Below are 19,512 nucleotides of genomic sequence, written 5' to 3'. Positions count from 1 at the left end.
TAAGGCTGCCTGTAAAGAGAGTTGCCGACCAGCACTGTCAGCCCAGCCCCGAGATACAGGTGGGAGATAGAGTATGGCTCTCCACGTGTTATTTCCCAATGAATGCACCTTGTCACAAACTAGAGGCTAGGAGGGTGGGGCCCTTCGAAGTAGACACACAAATTAACCTAGTAGCATATCTATGCTTGCCCATGAAGATTCACCCAGTGTTCCACTGTTCGTTACTAACCCCAGAAGAGCCACCAAATCTCTACTGAGCTCCCAATGCTCCACTGCCACCAGTAATTGTCAACAGGCAAGAGGAATATGAGGTGGAGCAGATCCTCAACTCCTGCTGGCACTGACGAAAGTTATTATTATTATTATTATTATTATTATAATAAGTAGTAGTAGTAGCAGTAGCAGCAGCAGCAGCAGCAGCAGCAGTAGTAGTAGTAGATTTATATCCAGGCCTTCCTCCCAGCAGGAGCCCAGGGTGGCAAGTTGCAGTATTCGCAGTATTTGAAATTTGAAAGTTGCAGTGTTTGATCCACTGGAGGGGTTTTGGACTGGAGGAAAGATCCTGGGAGGCAGCTTTGGATGTCCATGCACCAGAGTTGGTGAGAGAGTTCCATGAAGGGTACCCTGGCAAACCCACTCCTCTGGGGTGGGGGGAGGATCAGCATGGAGGGGGGGATGAAGCCCTGCTGAAGGGGGTGGGTGGATGAAAATGAAGCAGAGGACTTAGGATGTTCGAGCTGGTGAGGAGCTGAGAAGGGAGTGGGGCTCAGAAGGCACCCCAGTTCTGGACTTTGACAGTGCAACCCCAGCAGCTTGATATCCTGTGGAGAGTCAACCTGACCAGCCAGTTGTTTCCCAGCCTGACGCTTCCCCTCTTGCTGTGCCTGCTTTGCCAGCAGGCAGCCCCCCTCCCTTGGAGGAGGAAGATGGGACGGTGACAGAGGCTTTGCCTTTGCCTCACACCAGGAGGCAAATGTGGCGGGAGATTCAACAGACAAAGCTGAGGTGGAGTCTTAGCCTGCGCACGTTCTCCCAACAGTGATAGCTGACACATGCAAGCAGAGTGTGGAGGGGGGAGTAGTTGCTGAATCAACGTCTTAGTGCCACGAAGTTGTGCCTAGTTAGTCCTAGAGAGATGCTGAGCTCTCAGTAAGCCATAGATAGATTCATGAAGCGCACTGAATTGAAACTGTCTCTTACTACAATAAAATTTGAGTTTTACAATAAAATCTTTGAATCCAGGCAGGATATTCCCCAACCCTGGGCTACCCTTTACAGATGTTCAGGTATTGTGGCAGCAGACTCTGCCCTCTCCCCCATCATATGCATATTCACTGGCATGTCTGCAATGTGCATATACATGTTCATCTATACATCTGTATGCATCTGTATGCACCTCTCAACGCGATCAGGGTTTGCAGAGGTGATGACAGAAACTGCTGAGCATGCCCCCCTCCCACCATATGCAAATTCTGGAGGAGGGCCAGAAATGTCTGAAACAGACTGTAATCTAGTTACATGAAAAATGTCCATGCTCAGAAATATGTCAAAGAAAAAGTAGGCTGATTGGCCATTCTTCCTTGATAGACTAGGAAGATCAGAAATTTGCTCAAATTTAAACAAAGACATGTTAATTTCAATTAGAAAATGAAGAGTGATAAATCATAATCCAGTTATTTTCTGTTGCTACATTGATTGCCAGCTACAAAACAATGTAATAATTCCAGATAATTCCTGATTAACTCTTGAAAGAATAACCTGGTCACAGACTCAAAGCAGGGGGATCAGGGAGCTTGTAAAGACACTACAATCATACACCCCACTATCTGCAGTGGATCTGGGTACTGCTCCTGATATTGAAGAGACCTCTCTGGCTATCAGACCAGAACCTACTAGCTGAAACTCCATGTAAATCTTCTCTGAAGCTGGACTGAGACAGGCAGCAGGGCTGCTTGGAGATAGAAGACTTTCTGAATCTTCAAGGAACTGTCATGGTATCTACTCAAATACCCTATTCCATCTCACCAGAGAGTAGCATCAGAGAACTACTAAATGATGATCAAGGACAAAACTACAAGCTAGGGAATCACTCCTTTAAATTTCCCTCTCCTCAAAGAAAAGACGGAGCCTGGGACAGGCAGTAGCGCTGCTTGGAGATAGAACAGAATCTAGCTCTTGAACTTGTTGGAGAAATTTGCCAACTACTTGGGTGCAGTCCTTGCTTTTGTTGATCCTGACCTACTTCATCAGCTTACTTGGGTGCCTGGCCTCTTGTAAAATGTCTCCCTGCTCACATAGGGGAATATGCTTGTGGACTGCATTTGCTCCCATCACCAAAAGCTCCTGCAGTTTCTGACCAGGAGAACCTTGATCCATGTTCCATAGTTAATCACTTGTATTAATAGCTTTACCTTAACATTCTCTTTAGTTCATTTTTTATACCACAGAATATGAATCAATTAGAGAGGCCAGATAATATCATAGTATGGGTCAATTCCAGACAAGACTCAAGACTGGGTCAGGAGGCATATAAGCCCGGCTGCCCTTGGGTGGCGGGTCTGCCACCGGCGGGGTTGCCCCTTGGGGAGTCCCGAGGAGAAGGGCACTACCCTCTTTTATTTCTTTCTTTCTTCCTAACCAATCTGGGGGAGATTGGTAGTGGGGAGGACCTATGGCTCATGTGTAGTTCCTGTGCAGGGTGACAGCCTGTGCAGTGAACTGAATGATAGAGAAAGTTGTCAGATGCCTTCAGAGTGAGTCTGTAACTGGCAGAAGGCTGGCCCTCCCTGGGTGTGAGACAGAGGGGGAGTAGATGTGCCCCATGTGAAAATATTGAGTGGGTCTGACTAATTCTCACAGAGGCCTACTGGGATAACTGGCTCAGGTAGGTTTTGTTGGTAGACTCTTGTTGGGTCCATATCAGGTGTTTAGGAGGAGTCTTAGTAAGGAGGTACATGGGTGATGCCACCCCAATTTCAGTGATCACGGGTAGAGGGAAATATAGCCATGGGGGGTGAATTACCATAGAAGACAAGGGTAATGCTATCTACACCTTGTTCCTTTCTCCCACTCCTCTCATGGACAGGTTCCTCGTTGCAGATCCACTGTGCCCACTGCCCTGTGTGTGTTGTTATTTAATGCCAGATTGGTACACAATAAGACTACACACATCTATGACTTGATCGTGGACGAAGGTGCTGATTTGGTGTGCATTACCAAGACCTGGGTGGGTGAGCTGGGAGGAGTTGAACTGACCCAGCTTTGACCATGTGGATACTTGGTGTGACACCAGCACAGGCTGCAGGGATGGGGGGGGGGAGGAATTCCTGTGGTCTACAGAACTTCCATCTCTGTCACCAGGAAACCACTCTGTCTCACAGCTGGCTGTGAGGACCTGTACCTGGTGCCAGGCCAAGGAGACAGTAAACTAGGGTTGCTGCTGGTGTACTGTCCACCCTGCTGCCCGGCAGCTTCTCTGACTGAGCTGGCGGAGGCCATCTTTGCTGTGGTGTTGGAGGAGCCCAGAACGATAGTCCTGGATTATTTCAATGTGCATGCGGAGGCTGCCTCTAGTGTTCCAGCTCAGGACCTCATGGCCTCCATGATGACCATGGAGCTGTCTCAAGTTGTCACTGGCCCGACGCATAGGGTACGGCATACCCTTGACTTGGTTTTTGCTCCAGATGGAGGAAGGGATGGTCTGGAGATAGAGGGGGTGGATGTCACCCCACTGTCATGATCAGACCACTTCCTGGTGAAGTTTAGACGTGTAGCTCCGATCCTTCCCTGCAGAGGTGGTGGACAGATTAAGATGGTCTGCCCCCAGAGATGGAATCCACTGTATTCCTGAATGCCCTGGGGGAGTTCCCAGTAGATAGAGCAGATGATCCTGTTGAAGCCCTTGTCACGCTGTGAAACAGCGAGGCATGTTGGGCTCTTGACACTGTTGTCCCTGAGCGCCCTCTCCAGCATTGTGGAGCCCAGTTTGTACCTTGGTACTCCAGTGAGCTAAGGGCAATGAAACAGGCTGGATGAAGGCTACAGTGCAAGTGGCAAAAGACGTGCTGTGAGGCTGATCGGGCATGAGTAAAACATCATAACCGTGCCTACTGTGTGGTGGTGAGGGCAGCAAAGAGGGGCCACTTCTCTGTCTCCATCGCATCCTCAAGTAGCCGTCCAGTGGAGCTTTTCCGTATTGTCAGGGGTCTGTTGACATCAGCTCCAGAAAATGGAGTCTTAGACCCTTCAAAAGCCCATTGTGAATTGTTTGCAAGGCACTTGCAAGGCATAGAGGGTAAAGTTGCTCACCTCCGTAGCAGTCTTGCATCTACTGTAGTCCACAATGAGGTGTCCAGTGCAACATATGCTGCAACTTCTGGGGAAGTTTCAGTTGATGTAGCCTGATGACTTAGACAAGGTGCTTGTGATGATGCGGCCAGCAATATGTCCTCTCGACCCTTGCCCTTCTTGGCTTATTATAGCTTGCCTAGGGGGGTTGACAGAGTGGATCCAGGGTGTGGTCAGCACATCATTGTGGGAGTGGTTCCAGCCGCCCTGAAAGAGGTGGTGATCCGACTGCTCCTGAAAAAGCCCACCCTGGACCCACTGGTCTGCAACAATTACCAACCAGTCACAAATACCCCCCTTTTTAGGTAAGGTGATTGAGAGGGTTGTGGCGCAGCAATTGCAAGGACTCTTGGATGAAACAGATTATCTTGACCCATCCCAGTCTGGGTTCAGGCCTGGTTATGGGACTGAATTGGCCTTGGTCGCCCTGATGGGTGACCTTTATTGGGAGAAGGACAGGAGGAGTGTGACCCTGTTACTCTTACTTGATCTCTCAGCGGCTTTTGATACCATTGACCACAGTATCCTTCTGGACTGACTTGGTGAGATGGGTATCGGAGGCACTGTTTTACAGTGGTTCCAATCCTATCTCCAGGGTCGTTTTCAGAAAATAGCATTGGGTGATTGTCTTTTGGCACCTTGGCAGTTGTGCTGTGGGGTGCCTCAGGGTACCATCTTGTCCCCCATGCTGTTTAACATATTTATGAAGCCCTTGGGAGCAGTCATCAGGAGATTTGGTGCGAGGTGTCAACAGTACGTTGATGATACCTAGCTCTATTTCATTGTAACATCGAAATCAGGAGAGGCCGTGCAAGCCCTGGACTGCTTGCCTGGACTCTGTGGTGGGCTGGATGAGGGCCCATAAACTGAGTCTGAATCCTAGCAAGATGGAGGCACTGTGGGTTGGTGGTTCCCGAGTTCAGATAATTGGCCAATTGCCTGCTTTGGATGGCGTCGTACTCCTTCTGAAGAGCAAGTTCGTAGTCTGGGGGTGCTCCTAGAGCCATCTTTGTCACTAGAGGCCCAGGTGACCTCCGTGGCTAGGAGTGTCTTTTACCATCTTCGGCTGGTAAGACAGCTGCGGCAGTTTCTGAACCAGGATACCCTGACCACTGTTGCCCACGCACTGGTAACCTCCAGGCTGGATTACTGCAATGTGCTCTATGTGGGGCTGCCCTTGAGGTTGGTCCGGAAGCTGTAGCTGGTGCAAATGCGGTGGCGAGACTGCTTACTGGGGCAGGGTATCGCCAATATATCACCCCGCTGCTGAAAGAATTGCACTGGCTGCACATTTGCTACCGGACCAAGTTCAAGGTTTTAGTTTTGGTGTACAAAGCCCTATACAGTTTGGTACCAGGATACCAGTTGATCACTGTGCTCTGCAGATTAGGGCCTCCTGCAGATACCATCTTATCAGGAGGTCCGTTCTGCACAACATAGGACATGGACCTTTAGTGTGGCAGCACTTACCCTGTGGAACTCCCTACCCCTAAATATTAGACAGGCGCCATCTCTGTTTTCTTTTCGGCGCCTTTTGAAGACCTTCTTCTTTCAAGAAATCTTTTAAGTTGAGACCTTATCCCAGTCTGCTTCTGTGTTGGAATTGCTTTTTAATATGTTTTTAAACCTTTTTTAAAAAAACAATTTTTAAACCTTTTTTTAAAAGATGTCTTCAAAGCTTTTTTTAAAAAAATGTTTTTAAAGTTGTTTTGTTTTAACGTCTTTTAAAGTCTGTTTTTATGATGTTTTAAGGTGTTTTTAGTGCTTTTGTTTGCTGCCCTGGGCTCCTGCTGGGAGGAAGGGCGGGATATAAACCAAATAATAAAAACAAACAAACAACGAACAGGCACACAAGCCAAGGGAGCTGGGGGAATACTTAATCTGAGATGGTACTGTGAGACCTGCTGTGGAGAAATCACATCTTTCATAATATTTTCTGAGGTAAAGTTTTGTCTATTAGGATGTATAAGAGGTTAGCTGCATATAAACTGTGCATGCAAGGTATCAGGAGGACAGCAGGTGGCTGGTGTCAGTTTAACTATCAGTTATAACAACAGCAAGGGAAGTTTTGAAAAGTGAGTTCCTGGAAATTGAAATCTGGTGGTTTTGACTGTTAAAGTAAGAGGACATTCTGCCTCACCCTACTGGACCAGACTTATGGCCTGATGAGGGGAAGAATTCTACTCAGATTTAAAATTATTGGCTGGAGGGAGATCATGCTGGAGCATATAAAGCAGGTCTCTGGCCACTGTAAAGAGACTCTGTGTGTGCCTAAAGGTGGGCAAAGAAGAGGACAGAAGATTCAGCTGACGGAAAAGCTGGAAACAGGGAAGGGAGATTGTGGCTTAAAAAGACTTGGGGAGTCTAAAGAAAAACCAAAGAGCTAAAATCACTGACTAGAGCAGAAGAAGAGATGCAGAGAAGAGAATTTCCAGGAGACAGACTCTGAGGGAGCTCGGAAGCCAAAAATCAGCAGGGAGCACTGAGTTCCTGCCACAACAGTGACTTGCTGGAGCACAGGGAGAAGGCTGAGTGTCTCCAGAGGTAAGTGTGGTCAGCTAGAAGACTTCACGTAATATAGTCCTCTATGGCTGGATTGGTGAGAGTTATATGGGGTGGAGTAGCATAGGTAGCTGCCAATTGGGTTGAATAGGAGGAACTGAACCTCTCAAAGCTGTCCTTTTAAAGCCACCAGTAACCTGGTATAGGAAATGTCCTGATTTAAAGCAACAGTACTGAAACTAGAAAACTTTAAAGCTAGCATAATCATTTGTTTTATTTATTGTTATATAAAAATAAAATACATCTTTGTTTTGTTCACTTTAAAAAAAGAGTCTGGACTGTTTTGTGCCATGATTAAACCACAGCTTGTTGGCTATTAAACCGAGAAAGCAGAGATTAAATTTCCACAAGTGAGCTACGTGACTTAGCAGCGAAAGTTGGCAGAGCTCGAGCCATCTTCAAGGACACGTTGCTAAGAAACCTAGGCTCGGGCAGCTGGCCTTATCTATATAGAGGGCCAGCAGACACTTATGAGTGTGGGGGTCGAGGAGTTTGTACAGAGAGAGCTTGTGATATATTGTCAGTAAAGAGACTCTTTAAACTTATTGCTTGTCCGGCTCATTGCTTCAACTGGCATCTAGCCTGTCACTATACTGTTCTGCATCCTGGGCATCTGCTTGCGCCAGATACAACATCCAACACAGCTACTAGTTGGTGAATTGAACTTTATAATTAATTGGTTATTCAAATATATGGTGTCAGGGGGCAAAGGGTTGAACAGTAAATAAGTAAATAATAGAGGTTTAAAGATAAATATTTGGTAGCTGCATTGGTGGGAGAATAATAGAAAATAACTCCATTTTAATAATAGAGAGGAAATCCTCCACATTTTTGGTGGAAACACTGGTGTTGGTTTAAACCTCCAAATTGACCAGTTAAAACAATTAATAACAATAATACATAAAGATACAGGAAATTTTGCATTGACATGAAATTTAAAATGGAATACACAAACTAAATAAGGACATTGTCTTTCAAAAGAAATAAACTAAAATTAATAAATACACTAGCCTCGTCCACACATCATGATAAAACATATTTAAGTTTACTGTGAAAGCACAGATTGTGCCCTGCTTGCTCCTCCCTGTGAGAACACAGGGAAACTGAACCATGATTCCTAGTTTAGCAAACTACAATCCATGGTTTGAATGTAAAGCTAAGGTGAGGATCATGGTTTATTTCCCCTTCATGCTAGTAGGGAGCTGCAAAGCAGGGAAGATCAGCATGTTTATGGTAAACCATTAACCACCACTAACAGCAAACTATTAACTATGGTTTGTCATGGTGTGTAAACTGGGCCATAGACAATCAACTTTTACTGCTGATGATACAAATCTGGAACAGGTAGCCCAAAAAACATGCACAAGAAACCACTCCACTCCTAACATCTATATATCACTCACTATTTTATGCTCCAGATGAACACAGACAATACCAAGAGTGGGTAGAAAATTATACAGCCATAAGAGTGGCTGTACATTATAGCCAGCATGGATTTTTCACATTCCGCCAATGTTAAATTGAAAATACCCCCCACGTCATGATGATGCTTCCCATAAGCTCATTTCAAAACAAAATCTTACAAAACCTATAGCCCTGAACTCAGAAATGCTTGCTTAATAACCCTCTACGTTTTCATATGGTGATACATAAAACACTCAAGAGAGAATCTATAGTTCAAAGTGTAAAACAAGAGAAAAAAAATCCAGACCTCTGCTGGACTTTTTTGTTGAAATTAATTAAAAATCAGCCATGTTCCCCAGACAGAGCTCCAGCGGCCAGAGTGGTTTAACAGCCAGTCCCTCTTCCCAGAGATTTCTGGGGATTGTAGCTCTGTGAGGAGAATAAAGGTCAACTAACAACTCTCTGCCCTTTCACAAACTACATTTCCCAGGATTCTTTGGGGGAAGCTATGACTGTTTAAAGTGGAATAAATGTCTGGTGTGGATGTGGTCAGGGATGACTTTGGTTTAAATTTGGGTGGGAGACTACATGTGTCTGCTACAGAATTAAAAGGTGGGAGAACCGCCCCCCCCCAAATAATGATATTGTTAACAATGTTTTCCTTTTTGGAAAGGAAAGGGGCTTTCCTTCTGCCCAGTGCCCACCGTCCCACCCAATCTCCTCCCCTTCCTCCCCCTCCTCCTTCCCCTTCTCCCCTCCACCTTCCTCCCTACTCCTGCCCTTCCTCCCCTTCCCTGCCCCTCCCCCAGGTCAGTTTCACCTATCCTAAACATGACTGCAGAGGAGTAAATCCCACTTAACTCAATAAACATGCAAATGATCAAAGCTACCTGTCCCTCCTCCTCCCCCTCTTTCTTACCTCCCAGATTAAAAAGCAGAAAAATTCCCTAACAGGCAAAAAACACTGACACTGACCAATAAAAAGGCTTTGAAATTAATAAAAATAAATTTGACTCAGATTTCTAGGATGATTAATAAGAGAAATATTTTTTTTTAGGTTAGATTCTCTGTAGAAACAGCTGTAACAAAGGAAAGAAGCAAACTAAGAACACCCACAAACATACAAAAATGTAATTCTCCATCTTTGAAGATGCAGTCCTGATAGCAGGTGTTGCCACCTCTCTCCATATGCTCAGAGACACGTTACCAAATTCTTCCAAGCTACACAGGAAGTGGATTGGACTGTGAAAGACCAACCCAAATTGTGTTTGCATTTTTACAAATTTGTAGGGCAGTACAATATCTCACAGAAGAGGTCAGGTCTCCTGCTCCACTGTGTCGTGTCCAGGACTGGACTCAGGAACCAGACCAGTTGGTGCAAGCAATTCAGTTTTTATTAAAGTAATATCCAGACAAAAACTGTGCCTTCTCATGAAGCAACACTGTAACACATATCCTGCGACATAGGAGAGAGTTGACAGAACAAGGAATCCCTTTCCTCCCCCCTTAAGAAGGGGCCTTTCTGGCGCGAATTCTCTCACTCCGCCTCAATGCACTCTCATCCACACCCCTTCTCTCTCTTCCCCTTGCTCTCTTTTGTTGTCTTCGTGTGCGTGGTGAGGGGGGAAGTACGGCCCCCTCCCCTTCTGAGGATTCTGCCTCTGGTATGGGCAAAAGTGGGGGGGGTGATGTGCTTAAACTGTCAGACTGACTTTTCCCTGGATCAGGAGGGAGTTGAATTCCCCCTTCACCTCCCTCCCTTTCCAGCTGCTCTAGTTGAGAAAGGGGAGGAGGCGTGGGAAGCCCAGCTTCTGTGTCTGTGAAAGCTTCAAGGTCTTCACTGTGAGACGGCTCTATCTCTGAGATTCCCCCCCCTTCCTCTGGCTCTTCTTCCCACAGCTCGGGCCAACTGATCTCATCCTCCTCCTCCTCCTCTGAAACAACAGGGCCCCAATCCTGCATCCTGACACCATCCCCTCTCCCATGCTGTGCTCTCCCCCACCCTGTCGGCCGAGGACGATGGGGAAACCGTTGATGGAATTCTTTCACTAAATCTGAGGCGTGCACATCTCTCTCATTTTCCCATGATCTGTCAGCTGGCCCATAACCCTTCCAGTGAATCAAATACTGTAATTTATTATGCTTTCTTCTGGAATCAAGAATCTCTGCCACCTCGAACTCAGGTTGCCCATCAACTAGTATTGGTGCCCCTGGAGGTTCTACCGGTCATAACTCACTGGGAGGGGCTGCTTTCGTTAACAAGGAGCGATGAAACACAGGATGTATTTTGAAAGTATCTGGCAACTTCAGACGATAAGCCACTGGATTGATTTATGCCTCTACTTCAAAAGGCCCCACTCTCTTGTCCTGCAACTTTCTACATTTGCCCGGCATCTGGAGGAAGTGGGTAGACAACCATACCTCGTCTCCTGGTTGAAGGGCCCCCCCCCCTTCAATGCTGATCAGCCACTCATTTATATTCAATTTTGGCATCGTCTAATTGTTGTTTTAGGACCTGCTGTACTGCCTGAAGCTCCTGTAAAAATTCCCCTGCTGCCGGTACCGGCACACTCTCTGTGCTGCTGGGGAAGGCCTTGGGATGGAATCCATAGTTAGCAAAGAAAGGTGTTTGTCCAGTACTGGTATGCAAGGAGTTATTATAAGCAAATTCTGCACAATGCAAATAGGAAACCCAGTCAGTCTGTTGGTAAGACACATAACAGCGTAAATATCTTTCCAAAACTGCATTCAGTCTCTCAGTCTGTCCATCCGTCTGGGGGTGATGTGCCGAAGAAAGTTTTAACTCCGTCTGTAGCTGTTTCCAAACAGCCCTCCAAAATTTAGCTGTGAACTGAGTTCCCCGATCCGAGACTAAGCTATTTGGCAAACCATGCAATCTGTAGATTTCCTTTATGAACAGCTTGGCTATTTCTCGAGCTTCTAAGGCCCCTGCGCAAGGGAGGAAATGGGCCATTTTTGTTAATGAATCCACTATTACCAGTATAGCCGTCATTCCTTGTGACTTCGGTAAATCAGTTATAAAGTCCATGGAAAGGTCTTTCCAAGGTTCGTTCGGGGTGGGTAGCGGTTCCAACAACCCTGCCCGTTTTCCTGTGTCTGTTTTTGCCTGCATACATACAGAACAGGATTTTACATAGTTCTCAATGTCTCGGTGCATTTGGGGCCACCAAAGTCCTTGGCTACATTCTGAATGGTCTTAAAGATGCCAAAATGTCCAGCTGTGATCGAGTCATGACATTGATGCAAGATTTTGAGTCTTAGGTCCCCCTTCGGCACATATCTAGCAGCTTTAAACCACAACAGTCCATCCCTCCAATGAAACCTTACTTCTGAACCCTGATCCTGTTCCATTTCCTGGATATATTGTTGCATGAATGGATCCCCCTGCTGTGCCTCTCTGAGCTCCTCTTCCCATGAAGACTGACATGATCCCAACATCAGCTTCTCTGGCGGGACAATGTACTGGGGTTGGTTGTCAACTTCCTCTCCTTTGTATTGTGGTTGCCTGGATAGAGCATCTGCTCTCTGATTTTTGGCATGGGCATGGTAAGTAATCCTGAAGTTAAACCTGGTGAAAAACTGCAACCAGCGGATCTGTCTCTGGTTCAACTTTCGGGCCGTTTGTAGGCTTTCCAGGTTCTTATGGTCAGAACACACTTCTATCTGATGCTGAGTTCCCTCCAAATACTGTCTCCAGTTCTCAAAAGAGTCCTTGATGGCCAACAACTCCTTTTCCCACACTGTATAATTTCTTTCAGCGTCCTTTAGTTTTCTGGAGAAATACGCACAGGGATGTAGCTCCTTCCCTTCCATGTCCAGTTGTAAGAGAACCCCCCCCCCGATGGCAAAGTCCGAAGAATCCGCTTCCACGACGAAAGGGCGGGTAGGGTCAGCAAAACGCAAAATAGGCTCAGTTGCAAATTTCCTTTTCAGATCCTCGAAGGCTTTAGCAGCGTTCTCTGTCCATTGAAACTTTCCTTTTCCCCTTAAACAGTCAGTCAGGGGGGCTGTTAACTTGGAAAAGCCTGGAATGAATTTTCTGTAATAATTGGCAAATCCCAAAAAATGTTGTATGTCCTTTTTAGTGGTTGGCTGACCCCAATCCAATACGCAACTAACTTTTTCTGGGTCCATTTCCACTCCTCCAGCTGAGATTCGGTACCCCAGGAAGTCCAAAGATGATAGGTCAAACCACATTTCTCTAACTTAGCATACAAGTGGTTCTCTCTCAGTCTTTCCAACACAGTTTTCACGTGCTGATCATGTTCTTCTTGGTTCTTTGAAAACACCAGAATATCATCTAGATAACAAATTACATACCTGTCCAGGAGGTCTCTTCATTTATGAACTTTTGAAACACGTCCGGACTCCCACTTAGCCCGAAGGGCATCACCATATACTCAAATTGACCATAGGAGGTAAGAAATCCTGTCTTTCATTCATCCCCCTCACTCATTCGAATCAGATTGTATGCTCCCCTTAAGTCCAGTTTCATGAAGATTGTTGCAGAACGCAGTTGGTCCAATAACTCCGGAATCAGTGGCAGCGGGTAACTGTTAGGAATGGTGATTTGATTTAAGGCGCGGTAGTCATTACAGGGTCTGAGTTCACCTCCTTTTTTCTTCACAAACAGTAAGGGGGCCCCTGCGGGGGACTGTGAGGGACAGATAAATCCTCACTTCAGATTTTTCTCCAAAACCTCCTTCAGAGCTGCTCTCACTTTCTCTGTAAGGGAGTAAATCCTTCCAGATGGAATGCTAGCTCCTGGTACTAAATCAATTGCACAGTCATAAGGGCGATGGGGTTGTAAGGTCTCTGCTTCTTTTTCATCAAACACATCTTTAAAATCCACATATTTTGAGGGAAGGGTCACTTCCTTGGCTCCCTGCGTTGCTCCTGCCAGTGTGTTTATGATTCCTTCTGATTGGCAGTTCTCATGGCAGTACTGAGAAGTGAACCACACCACCGCATCCTTCCAATCTATCTTTGGGTCATGCTTTGCTAACCAGGGCATCCCCAGAATCACATCAAAGTTCGAGAGATCTGACACATACAAGGAAATGAACTCTTCGTGCCCAGGAATTTGTAGTTTCAATTCCTCCGTGGCTCACGTCACCCCTCCTGACTTCAAGGGTCTTCCATCTATGGTTTCAACTGAGAAGGGGGCGTCCAGTTTCCATTGTGAAATTCTGTAACGCTTTGCCAACTTTGCATCAATGAAATTTGTAGAGGCTCCACTCTCAATTAGCGCTGTGGAGTTAAACACTACTCCTGTGGAAGTTGTAATCTGGATAGGTAGCACCAATACCCCTTTTGAGGGTGGTTGCGCTACCGGAGGCCCTTTGTAAAATGCCGCCCCCAGCCCTCCGGCCTTTACGAGAGCTGGGTATTTTAGTTTCCCGCCGGCTCTGTTTTCCCCCCTTTTAGTCCACACTCTCTGGCTACGTGACCCGGCTTTGAACAGTAAAAGCAGAGACGCTCTCGACGTCGCCTCTCTTTTTCCTCTTCCGACAGCTTCGGCCGAGCCCCTCCTTGTCCCTCGGCCGCATTACCTGATCTTCCTGAATTTGAAGGGGTCTTACTGTGAGATGCTGAAGCTGAATATCTCTGAACGTCCTGTTTCTTCTCCAGGCGCCTTCCTTCCAACCGGTGATCGATCTGCAGGCACAGCCTTATCAGCCCAGGTAAATTATTTGGGGGAGTAGTTCTGGCCAAATCATCCAAGACCTCGGCATTTAGTCCACTCCGGTACATAAACATCAAGGCAGCGTCATTATAGCCAGTTTCCTGGGAAAGAATTTTAAAAGCATTCGTGTACTCTGAAACAGTTCCTTTCCCTTGCTTTAAGGTGCTCAACTGCCTTGCCACGGTCTCAGCTCTTTGAGGGTCCTGGAACATCTCGGTCATGGCTTGCATAAACCCTCTATATCTTCCTAATAGGCCATCCTTTCTCACCAGATACGGAGTGACCCATTTGGCAGCTTCCCCTTCCAAAAGGCTGATCACGAAGGCCACTTTGGCTACATCACTAGGAAATTCTGCATTCCTAACATCCAAATACAATTCACATTGAGCCATGAAGGTGGAAAGCTGATCACTCTGTCCCGCATATTTTGGTGGTAATCCAATAGGAACCTTCACCACAGCGGCTGGAGGGACTGTCCGCATCTGGTCTATCGTGGTTTTCAGGGTCTGGTTGTCAGTCTTCAATGTCCTGACTGCTGCCAACAAGGTATGGACATCTGCCTGTAAATCTGCCACATTAGTCCTCAGTCGTCGCACTTCTTCCATCTCAGAAATGGGATTCGTTCCCCCTGCTGCTCCCTTTTCCATCTTGTCACGTTCAAGCGGTGGAAGGGTTGAGGGTGGAGTAGATGGTTCTGTCAAGCTGTCGTGTCCAGGACTGGACTCAGGAACCAGACCAGTTGGTGCAAGCAATTCAGTTTTTATTAAAGTAATATCCAGACAAAAACTGTGCCTTCTCATGAAGCAACACTGTAACACATATCCTGCGACATAGGAGAGAGTTGACAGAACAAGGAATCCCTTTCCCCCCCCTTAAGAAGGGGCCTTTCTGGCGCGAATTCTCTCACTCCGCCTCAATGCACTCTCATCCACACCCCTTCTCTCTCTTCCCCTTGCTCTCTTTTGTTGTCTTCGTGTGCGTGGTGAGGGGGAAAGTACGGCCCCCTCCCCTTCTGAGGATTCTGCCTCTGGTATGGGCAAAAGTGGGGGGGTGATGTGCTTAAACTGTCAGACTGACTTTTCCCTGGATCAGGAGGGAGTTGAATTCCCCCTTCACCTCCCTCCCTTTCCAGCTGCTCTAGTTGAGAAAGGGGAGGAGGCGTGGGAAGCCCAGCTTCTGTGTCTGTGAAAGCTTCAAGGTCTTCACTGTGAGACGGCTCTATCTCTGAGATTCCCCCCCCTCCTCTGGCTCTTCTTCCCACAGCTCGGGCCAACTGATCTCCTCCTCCTCCTCTGAAACAACAGGGCCCCAATCCTGCATCCCGACACACTTGTGCAATCAGTATAGCTGCCCAATATCTCTGCTTTTTAAAGTTTGATAGAAATATGCATTGGCTATAGGTACATTCTTAAATCACAAGGGTTTTTTGCCTATTAGTGAATAAACTTTATAGACAAAAAGATTAGTCAGAGGATAACAAAACAAGAAATAACGTAAAAACAATTGGTAAACATAAACGTGATTGGCATTAAACAACACATTTTCTTTCCAGGCCTGGTTAAAACTGAAGCAATTAGACCATTAACAGAATATGAACAACTGATAGATACTTATAACATCTACAGTAAGAGGAAAGTATCTAAAATTTATAAAATATTAGTTAAAGAATTGACAGGCACAATGATGTTATCAAAGTGGTTTGGGAAACAGATATTGGAGAACCAATTTGGTCAGAAACATTGGAGTTGCTCTGCAATAAAAAACACTCAGAATTGATTTCATAAAAAACAGAGAAAATGCAGTAAGTTATTCATAGGTGATACCTCTCTCCATAGATACGTAGCTGAATATATGGCACAGTCAGCCCTCACTGCTGAAAAGGATATTTTACTACAAGAACATTTCAGGTGGTATTCACCTAAACTCTTGTGCTAGTGGAACAACTTCAACTAACACAAGAGGATTTCCCCCCTCCTCCCCCCGCATGTGCTCCCTGCCATCTCCAAATCTGCTCTAGAGGGTTGAGAGAACCCTCAGGTTTAGAGGGCACCTCGGAGGAGGAGAGGGAAAGAACATTCAATTGCACAAGGAAAAATCCTTGTGCTGACGGAACATTCAACTTAGTGCTACACTGAATAAAAACCATGATGCTATAAGGTACTGTTCTTCCACCTTGGGTCCCCAGATGTTGTTGGACTACAATGCCCATCATCCCCAGACAGCATAGTCAATGGTCAGGAATGATGGAGGGGTTGTAGTCCATCAACATCTGGAGACCCAAGGTTGAAGAACAGTGCTATAAGGCATGTGTAAAATTTGGATAACAATATTCTCTGCCTGTAGCAAGACATTACAACAGTAAATATACTGAACACCTAGGTTGGTTTTATTGTCTCTAATTAAGATTCAAAGCAAAGCACTACTTTATAAAGAAATGATGATATTCATAATGCTGGTATCTAGGAAGGTCAATGTTAACAACTGGAAGACAACCAATGGTACAATATATGCAATTCTGCGTTAGCAGCAAAAATAACAGAGGACAGTGAAAGCATATTATAATGTGGGTGGTAGAATAAAGGATGCACCTGTGTTATAGGGTTTCCATGTTATAATGAAAACTGCAATGAAAGGCACTTAAAATGATTTGACCATAGAATGGTCAAGGTTGCATGAATTGTACTTATGTTCATGATTCATTTTGAATGCAGGTGTTGATTTTTTTTTCTGTTGCAAAAGTAGGGTGTCCTAGATAACACCCTTTTCCTTTGATATTAAATGAAAATACACTCAGCCATGTTTCTCAAAGGAAGAATAACCACAAACTACAGTGGTACAACAACAACAACCAATATTACATAACAATGTCTAAGCAAATGAATGCAAACAGTAAACACGGCATTGTGTCACACAGCCATATATTATCAAGAAGGATTTGCTTCATTTTAGTGCAGAAGTAGGGAATGTTTGGCCATCCAGATGTTGCTGAACTACAACTCCCATCATTGCTTGCTGGGGCTGATGGGAATCGTCATTCAGCAACATCTGGAGGGCCAAAGATCCCCCACTCCTGCTTTAGTGCAACGAAGCCAGAGATGATAAAATGAAGCCAGATCATGCAAGGAAAGGTACAAATATCTACTTACTGTGGCACAATTGTGATTTGAACAAAGCAAATGAAAAGGAAGACTAGGGAGGCACAAGCCACATATGCACCAAATCGATCATCGACCTGTTTGGAGTACTGAAATGAAAGAAATTATGTTAAACAATGAATTCTCAAATTAACCCCCCTTTATATACCTTGCATTTCTTAATAGATTTGGTTCTGCTGTACAGGGTATGAAATGAAAATAAACCAAGACTACCTTAATAGGTAATCACTACAATTCATATATTGGAGCTCCTTGGAAAGGAGAGCACATATCTCACACACAAGCCAGTTATATCCAGTGCCAAGACCACCTTCTTCAAAGATTCTTTGAACATTTTTGACTGATGCCTCTCTCAGAGAATAACCAGGAAAAGTTGTTTGCACACAAAATTTTAGCAAACTCAAAAAGTAAAAGGGAGAAATGGGAAAAATGGGTAGAAACACTCTTGATACAAATAATGAATTCTAGATATCATCTAATAGTGCAGATGAAGGCAAAGCTTCAAGAATAGCAGTTCATCAGATCTCCCTCACCTGTTCAAATACGCTCATGGCCCAGGACCAATGCAATAAAGAAACTGGAAAACCAGCTGACATTCATGTACAAAGACCCTCTCCCACCACACCCTATTTGATAATACAATTGTTGCTATCTAGGAGACATTTGACATTTGAGAAGCATTAACGTGTAAAAAGTGCCCAAAGATCTTTCTTTAGAGCAATACAGACGTCGTGATACTTAAGTATCAATGTTTAGACTGGAGGCAAAGAAAAAGAAGACTGAAGGTCACAATACCCATGGCGGTGGCAGATTTGAGTCTTTATATAGCCTGCCCAAATTGTATGAAAGTAGGAAGTGACGGCTGCAATTTAAAGTACAAAATGGGTGTGTGGGAAGGATTGTGAACCTTCCAACTCCAGTCAAATGCCCAAGGTCATTTTCCACCTACTCACCCTCCTGGGCTCCATTACTGGAAATGAAATGGCTGAAAGAAGAGCAATTTTCAGAGAGAGACACTGGGGGCAAATGCAGTGGTGTATGTCTATGCATCTTGCATAGATTCATGTGCCTTTCTTGAGCTTTAAATCATGCCCCCTGCTTTACAAATGTTTTGCACTGATTCAGATTTGTTTAAAAGTGTAAATCATTTTAAAGTTTAAAGATTCAGATTTGTTACCATTGTATCTGTTTTGGTTCTTAACTGACCTCCACAAACACACGCTTTCTTTAGGAACATTACCTTCTTCTCCAAGTCAAGCTCCCTGAATGTTAAGAGAAACTTGCGAACATGTTCAGAACGTAAACGGTCAATACTTCTGGCATCAATAGCACGGCCTAGAAATTCATCCACTTCATCTTCTGGATTCATGCTTTCCTGGATATTCCTATAAAGCAGAAACAAGTCAGGTTGGGTGTTTAAACCAGAAAAGCCTTCTCCAATTTGGCACCCAAAGATGAATCAGTTCATCACGGTTGCATATTACAAGCCTGCTCTGGATGTGCACTGTCAGTCTAAAGGAAGAATTCTACTGTCATTCTGCAGCAATATAGGTTGCATTTGGAATTCTAAGCAAAGCTGCTCTCCAAGCTTCTTTAGTTCTCTATAAACCCTTACTATGCAGACCCTAAAGGAGACCCAGTGACTACTTATGCTACTATGCTTTTTTTGGGTTTTCATGCATCACAGTATACTTTGTTTTCAGCAAATTTGCAAGTGGTACCTACGGTTTACAAGTTACCCTCACTGCCTAACAGGAGCGTCCCTGCCATACACTCCTCAGGGATTCTATCAGCTGCAAACAGTTCAAGTATGCCAGTTCAATTCACCTCAGCCCATTTCCATTTTCCCCTTTCCAAATGATACTCAACATTCCATGGCTGCTGGCCACCACTGGTCATGCTCTGTCCTCATGAGACAACTGTGTTTTGTTTTTTTAAAAAGTAGTTCTGTATATAAGGGTTCACCCGAGCATGCAGGAACTTCTCACTTGTTTCTCAGTGGCCTTGTTCTGGTTTCATATCAAAGCAGTCAACTTCACTGTAGCCACATATGGCTCATATGCAATGTATACCAGCTGGTTCTCTTTTGTCAGCCTCTTGAACTAAACAGGAAGGCTTTGATATTAAGCTGTCTTCAGAAATACTATTACTGACTCTTCAGAAACAGAACTCATCACTCCAGAATAAGTCCAAGGGTTCTTTGCACATCTGATAGTAAATGATGTCCTGAAAACCCTGTAAGTTACAATGTTCTTTTTGCCATTCTGTTCAGTGCAAGAGAAGAGCTTCATCAGAGCTCAGTCTCAACTGAAACAAAATCAGACTCCCACAACCCAT

The 19,512-nt window shown here is 45.1% G+C and overlaps 1 protein-coding gene across 1 annotated transcript in view; it reads right to left on the bottom strand.

Moving 5' to 3' along the window:
* ADCY5 (adenylate cyclase 5) overlaps window positions 1–19,512 on the bottom strand; it is a 421,425-nt gene that overhangs the window by 53,517 nt on the left and 348,396 nt on the right. The window contains exons 10-11 of the mRNA XM_061609082.1: window positions 18,416–18,560; window positions 17,167–17,264 (exon numbers count right to left, since the gene is read on the bottom strand). Of these exons, the coding sequence (XP_061465066.1) occupies window positions 17,167–17,264; window positions 18,416–18,560 (243 nt within the window). The remainder of the gene's footprint in view (window positions 1–17,166; window positions 17,265–18,415; window positions 18,561–19,512) is intronic.

The sequence above is a fragment of the Rhineura floridana genome, chromosome 2 (genome assembly GCF_030035675.1).
Source record: "Rhineura floridana isolate rRhiFlo1 chromosome 2, rRhiFlo1.hap2, whole genome shotgun sequence".
In the NCBI taxonomy this organism is placed as follows: domain Eukaryota; kingdom Metazoa; phylum Chordata; class Lepidosauria; order Squamata; family Rhineuridae; genus Rhineura; species Rhineura floridana.
This window is presented reverse-complemented; position numbering and strand designations above follow the sequence as displayed.